The sequence below is a fragment of the Myotis myotis genome, unplaced genomic scaffold, assembly GCF_014108235.1.
Source record: "Myotis myotis isolate mMyoMyo1 unplaced genomic scaffold, mMyoMyo1.p scaffold_m19_p_4, whole genome shotgun sequence".
NCBI classification, from domain to species: domain Eukaryota; kingdom Metazoa; phylum Chordata; class Mammalia; order Chiroptera; family Vespertilionidae; genus Myotis; species Myotis myotis.
In genome coordinates this window covers 111,656,518-111,666,666 of record NW_023416346.1, presented here as the reverse complement: position 1 = coordinate 111,666,666, position 10,149 = coordinate 111,656,518, and the positions used below count along the sequence as shown (strand labels likewise).

The window sequence follows — 10,149 nt, the reverse complement described above, 5'->3', positions numbered from 1 at the left end:
CCAAACCATAGCAAATCGAGGTTCAGGGTCTCCGTGATTATTTGCCTTTGAAAAATTAGCTACAAATGATATAAAGATAATAAATATTACTTTCTTTTGTGAGTAGTAAATAATGTAAGTTCCTAACATATTCTACCTTTTATATAAAATTTGCTTATATATACGTTAACCCAATTTAAAATTAATGTACATGTAATACCTCAAAATTTAACATTAGTACATATTCTAATAGAACAGAAATGTGACCAAATAGTAGGTTTCTGAGAGCATATTTCAGACCAGAAAATATAAGTGTTGGAACTAGAACAGGGTTGATACTGTAAGTCATTTCTAACTGCACAGAAAAGATGCAGAATGTAAAGTTTACTTTTTGTTTATTGATTTATTTTGCAGGAATCATTGACTTTCCGAATATGTATTGTTTGGAGGTACAATGCATGCATAGCCTTTTAAATTGCCTTTGTACAATTTCACTTCAAAATAATTTGATTCACAGCATACACAGAAATCTAAGAGTCATGGTATTTACAAGATTTAATACGTTCTTGCTGTTTTAATAAAGAAATGGATAAATTCTTTTATAGTAGGAAAACATGGACATTGGGTATCATTAAGAATTCAGAATTGTTCAGTCTCAAAGTAACTTCTCATGGCTTTAAAAATTAAAATTGAGCCATTCTATTAATTTCGGAATGCCCATGCCATGCAAAATCTAATTTTAAATATCTGGGGTTGCACATGATATAGGAAAAAATGCATTTCTGGTGAATGTGAAAACGTCATCAGAATTAAATTTTACAGTAAGAAAACACTGTTAATTCTCTCAGAAAGATTCAGTAGTGGTGCAACACAGTGCCTAATTTAGTGATTTTTTAAAAGTAACATTTCAGTGATCATTTTTCCTTCTCTACAGATATACAGACACACACTGTAACATGAACTCATTCAAAGTCTGAACAATGACTACAGTATTAAAATAAATCAGTTTTAACTATAAAGGGACATCTTCACATTCCAGGATACATTGTTGATATTTTCAAAGAACAATCTTCCTATACCTTATAGTCTTTGTTTATACCATCAGATATTACAATTATCTCTTAAAATACTACATAAAACTTGAGTTGCCACAGAAAGCTGGGTATGAACCTTAGATAACTGGGACAAAGCAATGACAAAATTTTAGGAAATAATTAAAATACTAAAATTGAGACCAGCTCCTTAAAAATTATTAAACTGCTCATCACACATCCCATTTCTTTCAGGGAAATAAACAAATTAGCAACACTTCCCCCACCATCGTTAGTCTGCTCTAAAAACTACTTTTACAATGCATTTATTTCTTTAAAACCCTGCCTCTACCCTCTCCCAAACAAGGTCATTATCAATTTGAAACATTTTTACAATGCTTATTAGAAAGTTTCTGGGTCCTCTATAAACTTTTAGGACTTACTCCAAAATTTAGGGGGCCATGCACTTTAACAAAATGGTAAACGTGCTCTCCAAAAACCCAGTTTTTAAAACAGTGAAATATTTGAAATGTGTCTGGCCTGGCTGGCGTTACATGGTGGCTAGAGCGTCAGCTCCGAGAGGGTGTCTGCATGAGGCAATCATTCTGTCATGAGGCAATATGTATCTGTCACATGGATGGCTCCTCCCCCCCATCCTCTGTCCCTCCCTCCCTCCCTTTCACTCTCTCTGAAAAAAAAATCAATGGAAAAAATATCCTCAGATGAGGATTAACAAAAATAATGTGTCTTTAGGTCTGTGTTAAGAAAAAATGTTTCTAATAGAAACAGGAAGTGTACCAATTGATCCAAAGAGCGTAGGCACCCATCAGCAGGCAGGCAACATCCAATTTGTATCCTACCATTTATATGCCAATTGTCTGTAAATATCAATCTAACTAGGAGATCCTTTACCTTGAAAGTTGACTGAATTCTTATTCAAACTGGTCACAGACAAGAAGTAATGGATATATGGGACACAGTTGAATGTATCAGATTTATCAGTATCCAATGATTTTGCTTATTTTAAAAACTGAATACAGCCTATGTTGGTGTATGAAACTTATGCACAATCAGAAATGAACACATACAAAACACTTCCTTAAAATCAATCTGATGTGTCATACCCCACCCTCTATACCTATCAAATAGACTGGTTTCTCAATTTCCCTGGCAGGTGAAAACAATGACTGACTAGATATATCACCAAAGGATGGGAACCATGCATCTACTGTATGACAGCAGCTTAGTAACCTGGATGTATGTTCATGCAATAGTTTTAAAGTCATCTACATGGTTTTAATAAAGCATCAAACTGTTTTCATACATGCTACTTTCATTCTCAACTGCCAACTGCCAAGTTAGCTGCTGCCACTTGAGCATATCACTAAGAATATTGGTAAACCTTTAGCTAGAACACCAAGCAGCATATAGATTTCCCCCTAAATTGTTACTAAATACCAAGTGGGGTCCACTATCACTAAAGAGATAATGAAACCATACAAAGGCAAAGATGATGGAATATTACAGAATAGGACTGATAGACTGTTATTGGAGGCTGACAGATACATGTTACAAAAGCCTTTAAAGCAGCCGTGGGCAAACTACGGCCCGCGGGCCGTTTCCGGCCCGCGGAGCCGAAAGAGCGGAGGGTTCTCTTGCTCTCCCCTCCGCTCCTTCACCAGCAGCAGTGTTAACATGGCAATGTCAGGAAACACGGCCGCAGCTCCTTCTTCTGAGTCCAGTTTAAGAACCCATTGTGGCCCTCGAGTCAAAAAGTTTGCCCACCCCTGCTTTAAAGGATGCTGTTTTCAGGTCAATGCTTTTAAGTCCATCTGCTTTCTCACCATTGTTTTCACAGTTTTGCCACAGTTGTTGTATGAGAGATGTTTTATCAGTGTTATTACATAGCCACACTTCGTAGAGTGTGAAAGTATGATTTTGATGGAAAACTATGATGATGTGTTATGCCTTTGGTTTCATTATGGTATTAAGTGCAGCTTATTTTTCCAGGTCTGCCAGAGATTACTGCCAAATTAGAATGCAATGACAGCTTGAAGCGTGTGTGTGTGTGTGTGTAAGGTGGATCTTTCTAAATTTATAACCCCAGGAAAAATCCTTAAGGATTAGAAAAAATTTCACTTTTATTGCTGTTTATATTTACCCAAATAAGGGGAAGATTCCAAAATCCAATTCTCAACGATGGTAGAATCCTTAATTGAATGTCTTATTAAAATTTTTCCAGTGGTACATTCTAGGGAATCACATGATTTTACATCTCTTCAGTTGTGCACACCCTAAAGTTCTAGTTTCAGACTAAGGAGTGCTTCAGTATCACTTGAACTACTTGGAGCAAACTCAGTGTTATTTCTGAATATAGCATGTTAAATTTGAAAAGTTCTTAGCTTCAAAGTCCTTTTCATTCACCTTATTCTTAATCATATTTTTTTGACTACCCTTCTCTTCCTCCCCAACTTTATATTAGCCCACTGTAATTTCCCTCTCTGGTTTATGAATGTATGTGCAAAAAAATATTTATTGAACTAAAATTAATTTTTTTCAGCTAAGTTAGGATTATGGCACAAAGTATTATCTTGTGCTGTAAACATCATGAATCCCTCACAAAACTGAAAGGAGGGGGCAGAAAAGGCCCTATGTACTGCAAATGTATCTTGTAGAACCACAGTTGAGATCAAGGTTTCCAAATGGATTTTGGAATGGATTTACAATGGGCATACATTCATTGTGCAACTGATAAAGCACAGTTTTACGAGAAGGTCATTCATAAAATCATACTTCGTAAGGACTCGTTTGTTATTTTTAAAACCAATGACCTAATAAAAGCATGCAGTAACTTCAAAAATATATCTATTATGTGGCATAATTAGGTCTTGGTTACCAGTGTTGATATAGCTTGATGAATCATTGCACAAGCAATGATTATACTTTTGACAAAGGGCACAATATGCCTAATTCCTGACTACTGCAAATCACATTTTAAAACATCCTGTTTGTGTGTTGGAAATTACCCCTGAAAAAAGCAGCAATTACAAATACCCTATTATTTTGCCCCCCACCCCCGCCCATCATATTCTAAGTGCTTTTCCCTGTCCTCTTCAGGAGGAAGCAATGGGAAAAAGCATGGGGAAGGGGGGGCGCTTTGTTTTTCAGAGAGCTGTGACCAGGTAAGTCTGCTATGGGGATTCACAGTTTGTCTGCATAAACTGTAATATGTCACACTATGATTCCAAGTTCTAGTTTATAAAATAAGGGCCACTCAGCAGTAACTTCAACAACTGGATCCCACAGAAGAGCTCTTGACTTCTCTGTGTACATTCTTTCAGGAGAGAATCCTTTCCCAGTTTCAAGTATCCCTTTCTGTCTCTCACTCTGTAATGAGTTAAGAAGGGAAAAAACCTTCCCCATTTTTCCTGTAGTGAGCACAGGCAGCTACAGTGCATTCCTCCGCCCCCTATGGAATCTGAAATGAAAAGGCTGGACAGATGAAGATCCCCGCAGTTTCCTTTTCTTCTAATGGGCGCTCAGCTTCACTGTCAACCTGGTGCAGACTCTTCTGAACTCAGGTGTATCGGGGCATCTCACACTGCTCACAGCGATTTAGTGCTGGGTGGTTCAGAAACGTACAGCTGTCACAATTCCATGGGGCCCCTTCATAGTCTTCATCTCGGGGCTGTGTCTGAGGATTGTGCTTGGAGCCAGGTAGATGCTCTGAGGGAAGTTAGAATGGAAAGAGAGAAAAGAGATTGATTTTTTTCCCCCTAAGTATAATCCAAACTGAAATAAAAAACAAACAAAAACAACAAGTCTAGCATAGATTACCTTCCAAGCTTATTATCCATAGATAGTGGTTAACAAGCTCATTATCCACAGACAGTAGTTATCCCAGCCAAATGAAAAAATGACATGTTATATAGCATGTTAAAAATAATTCTATGACCAGCCAGTATGACTCAGTGGTTGAGCCATGAACCAGAAGATTGTGGTTCGATTCAGGTCAGGGCACATGCCTGGGTTGCTGGCTTGATCTCTAGCCAATCAATGATTTTCTCTGATCATTGATGTTTCTACTTCTCCCTTCCTACAAAATCAATAAAAAAGATATTTAAAAAATTAATTCTGCTTCCTCCTGCCATCTTCAGTCCTGTGTGTCACCCCCTCATACTAGCCACACTACTTTAAACATCTGATTAAATGTGCAACTTCTTTTAGACCATCAGTTTCACAATATGCATGTGTTTAATAATGATGGTTCATAAATGGCAGTAAGAGTTCATAACAGTTTCCCCCAGAATGGTAAAAAGAGAAAGATAAAGCCCCTACAGTTACTTTTTCATAAGCTAAATTCATTTAATATAAACAATTATCTTTTTATTCTCAGACTAGAGGCCCCATGCATGAATTCGTGCATCAGGGGGGTCCCTTGGCCTGGCCTGCAGGATTGGGCTGAAACTGGCTCTCCGACATCCCCCAAGGCAGCGGTTCTCAATCTGTGGGTCGCGACCCCTTTGGGGGTCGAACGACCCTTTCATAGGGGTCGCCTAAGACCATCGGAAAACACATACATAATTACATATTTTTTTGTGATTAATCACTATGCTTTAATTATGTTCAATTTGTAACAATGAAAATACATCCTGCATATCAGATATTTACATTACGATTCATAACAGTAGCAAAATTACAGTTATGAAGTAGTAACAAAAATAATTTTATGGTTGGGGGTCACCACAGTATGAGGAACTGTATTAAAGGGTCATGGCATTAGGAAGGTTGAGAACCACTGCCCCAAGGGGTCCCAGGCCACATTGTGAGAAGGCGCAGGCCAGGCTGAAGGACCCCACTGGTGCACAATTAGGGCCATGGAGGGATGCGGGAGGTTGGCCAGGCAGAGAGGGACCCGTGAGGGCTCCAGGGCATGTCCGTCCTTTCTTATTCAGTCCCAATCAGCCGGACCCCAGCAGCAAGCTAACCTACCAGTTGGAGCATCTGCCCCCTGGTGGTCAGTGCACGTCATAGCAAGCGGCTGAGCAGCCTTAGCATATCATTAGCATATTAGGCTTTTATTATATAGGATTCTTTCCTACCTATTAGTTTTTTTTAAATGTCTATGTGTAGGCAATATAAAATGCTGGCAACTTTATGTTAGTCCTTGGGATTTTATTTTAAAAAACCTTTAAACTAAGTCTTGGATGGGTAGTTCAGTTAGAATGTGGACCTGATATACCAAGGTTGTGGGTTCAACCCCTGGTCAGGGCACATACAAGAAACAACCAATGAATGAATACATGGGTGAAACAACAAATTGTTGTTTCTCTCTCTTAAAAAGATAAAAACAAAACAAAACAAAACAAAAAGAACCTTGAAACTTAACTTATACTCTTCCTAAGTCCTCATTCTCTCTGGCCTTGTGCTCAAAAGGCTTCTAGAGTTAATTTGTAAATCCTGCCTTTTAGGAACAGTCCCTTCTGAAAATGGGGTCAATAACTAGAGGCTAAAGATCTCTTGATGGAATTCACTCTGGAATCTGTAGCAAGGCCAGTAGGCTGTGAAAATGCACCATAAAACACTGGAAAATCCTGTCTGTGAACTGGAGATGACGTTATAATCTAAGGTAAGCAGCCTTCCTAAGCAGGTAAAAGAAACTGAGACCTGGTAAAGTTTTAATTAATTACCATTCTGGGTTAAGTTTATCTTCTCTTGAAAGTGAATGAGCTGACTGTGGTTTACCAATTTGTCTTTAATGACAAATGGCTGGTGTGAACATTTCCCTAGCTCTAGAGATAAAGAAAATTGGGTGTTAGACCCCTGAATCTTACTGCAAGCTTAAGGCTCAGGCTCAATCAGGAGGTGATCTTAGCCTTACAATAGAATCATTGGGTTCTCTAACCTATTCCTGAGATGGGCTTGCCCTAGCACGTTTGGCTCAGTGGATAGAGCGTCAGCCCATGGACTCAGGGTCATGGGTTCGATTCCAGTCAAGGGCACATACCTTGGTTGCAGGCTCGATGCCCGGCCCTGGTTGGGGTGCATGAGGAGGCAACCAATCGCTCTCTCTCTCTCTGAAATAACTTCTCAACAAATATATTTAAAAGGCACCTAATTTATAATTTTTTTTGATCCTCACCCAAGGAGTGAGGATATTTTTTCCATTGATTTTAGAGAGTGGAAGTGAGCAGGGGAGAGGGGAGAGAGAGAGAGAGAGAGAGAGAGAGAGAGAGAGAGAGAGAGAGAGAGAGAGAGAGAGAGAGAGAAACATCAATGTGAGAGAGACATATCCATTGGTTATCTCCCTGTGGGGATCCCACCTGCAACCCCAGGTACATGCCCTTGACCAGGAATTGAACCTGTGACCCCCTGGTGCACAGAGTTGATGCTCTAACTATGGAGACATGCTGGCCAGGGCTAAAAGGCACCTAATTTAGAATTATTGTTGGTCCTAAAAAAGATACTGCTAAAAAAAAAAGACACTGCTCATTTCATCATAAGGAAGTAGTGTTGAAATAGAAGCATCTAAAACACAAAATACATTTTAGATGTCTACTTTCATATGACTTACAGAAACGTACAGCTTTTTATGGAACAGTTTACAAGTTAAGATAGTTCAGACTTCATGGAAAATAAAAACTAATATGAATGTTTACATATAATAAAACAGAAATAAATAGATGTTTCCTTTAATAGGATAAATTTCCACAAAATGACCATCCTCATAAATATCAGATCAATTTAATACTGTTTATATTACATAATTAGCATACAGAAGATAAAAATGCTCAAAAGGATGCAAATAAAATTTTCAAAAATTCTAAATATTTTCTACAGTTTCAAAGATAGCTGATATTTTTCCCAAATGGGAAATATGCCAATGATAAAGAAAGACAAGTTTATTTCTTTTAACTATATGAAGTAAAATACAGTTTCATGCTTGGTTTGTTCTTAGGTTGGCATCTTTCCATCTAGTTAATATAATATCAAGTAGAATACTTGTAAAAATCCAACATGTACAATATTTTTAGAAACCTTATTTTCACTGAATCACAGGATATAGTTCAAGAAGCATTATAAATGCTCAGTGAGAAGTTATAAAGTCCAGAGCTTTCAGGTTACATTTACTTGGCATTGCTTTCATTTAAAAAAAAAAAATCGCCGTAGCCGGTTTGGCTCAGTGAATAGAGCGTCGGCCTGCGGATTGAAAGGTCCCGGGTTCGATTCCGGTCAAGGGCATGTACCTTGGTTGTGGGCACATCTCTAGTGGGAATGTGCAGGAGGCAGCTGATCGATGTTTCTCTCTCATCGATGTTTCTAACTCTCTATCTCTCTCCCTTCCTCTCTGTAAAAAATCAATAAAATATTTTAAAAAAAAATCTTTATTATTGAGAATATTACAAATATCACCTCCCCACACATTGCCCTCCTCCACTCAGTTTCTGCCCTGCCCCAGGCCTTCACCACCCTATTGTCTGTGTCCATAGGTAATGCATATATGCATACAAATTCTTTGGTTAATCTCTTCCTGTCCCCTCCCCCCTTCCCTCTGAGATTCCTCAGTCTGTTCTATGTTTCCATGCCTCTGGTTTTATTAATCAGTTTATTTTGTTCATTAGATTCCTTGTTCATTTGATTTTTTTACATTCAATAATTGGTAGATATGTATTTAATGCCATTTTATTCATATTTTTATCTTTTTTCTTCTTCCTCTTCTTCTTTCTCTTCTTTTTTTTTTAAATATATTTTATTGATTTTTTACAGAGATGAAGGGAGAGGGATAGAGAGTTAGAAAGATCGACGAGGGGGATGTGCCCGCAACCAAGGTACATGCCCCTGACCGGAATCGAACCTGGGACCCTTCAGTCCGCAGGCCTACGCTCTATCCACTGAGTCAAACCGGTTAGGGCTTCTTTCTCTTCTTAAAGAATACCTTCAACATTTCATGTAGTACTGGTTTGGAGTTGATGAACTCTTAGCTTTTTCTTGTCTGTGAAGCTCTCTATATGACCTTCAATTCTAAATGATAGCTTTGCTGGGTAAAGTAATCTTGGTTGTAGGTCCTTGCTATTCATCACTTTGAATATTTCTTGCCACTCCCTTCTGGCCTGCATAGTTTCTGTTGAGAATCAGCTGACAGTGGTATGGGTACTCCCTTGGAGGTGTTTTTCTCTTGCTGCTTTTAAGATTCTCTCTTTGTCTTTAACCCTTGATATTTTAATTATGATGTGTCTTGGTGTGGGTCCTCTTTGGGTTCCTCTTGTTTGGGACTCTGTGTTTCCTGCACTTGTAAGTCTATTTCTTTCACCAGGTAGGGGTAATTTTCTGCCATTATTTCTTCAAATAGGTTTTCAATATCTTGCTTTTTCTCTTCTCCTTCTGTCACCCCCATAATGAGAATGTTGGTATGCTTGAAGTTGTCCCAGAGACTCCTTACACTATCTTCATATTTCTGGGTGTTTTTTTTTTTCTTTTTCCTCTTCTGTTTGGGTGTTTTTTGCTTCCTCATATTCCAAAGCATTGATTTGATTCTTGGAATACTCTACTCCTCTGTTGAGTCCCTGTAAATTATTCTTTATTTCAGTTAATGTATGCTTAATTTCTGACTGGTCCTTTTTCATGTCTTTGAAATTCTCAATAATATCCTTGAAAATCTCACTAAGACCCTGAAGCTCTCATTAAGATCCTTGAGCATCCTAATAACCATTGTTTTAAACTTTGTATCTAGTAGTTTGTTTGCTTCCATTTCATTGGGTTATTTTCTGGAGATTTCTTCTGTTCCTTCATTTGTGACATGTTTCTTTGTCTCCACCTTCTGTCTTCTTCCCTGTGTTTGTTTCTATGTGTTAGGTGGAGCACCTATGTCTCCTGGAATTGGTAAAGTGGCCTTGTGTAGTAGGTGTCCTATAGGGCCCAGTGGCTCAGCCTTCCCAGTCACCTGAGCTGGGCACTCTAGGTGAGCCCCTGTGTGGGTTTGTGCATAGTCTTGTTTTAGTTGAGCCTTGGTTGCTATTGGAGTCACTGAGAAGAATTGACCTTTAGGCCAATTGGTTGTGAGGACCAGCTGCAACTACAGTGGGAGAACTACTGAGCAGGAGACACTCCTATGGAGCAGGACTTGTTTCAGTGGGGCTTT

General features: G+C 38.5%; 1 protein-coding gene across 12 annotated transcripts in view; it reads right to left on the bottom strand.

Annotated features, from left to right (window-relative positions):
• Positions 1–357: 357 nt before the first annotated feature.
• The window catches only part of TAB3 (TGF-beta activated kinase 1 (MAP3K7) binding protein 3), a 73,187-nt gene continuing 63,395 nt past the window's right edge, over positions 358–10,149 (bottom strand). For all 12 annotated transcript variants that reach the window (XM_036304340.1, XM_036304342.1, XM_036304339.1 and 9 more), the window contains one exon: positions 358–4,736. In XM_036304340.1, coding sequence (XP_036160233.1) covers positions 4,588–4,736 — 149 coding nt within the window. In that variant the 3' untranslated portion in view covers positions 358–4,587. The remainder of the gene's footprint in view (positions 4,737–10,149) is intronic.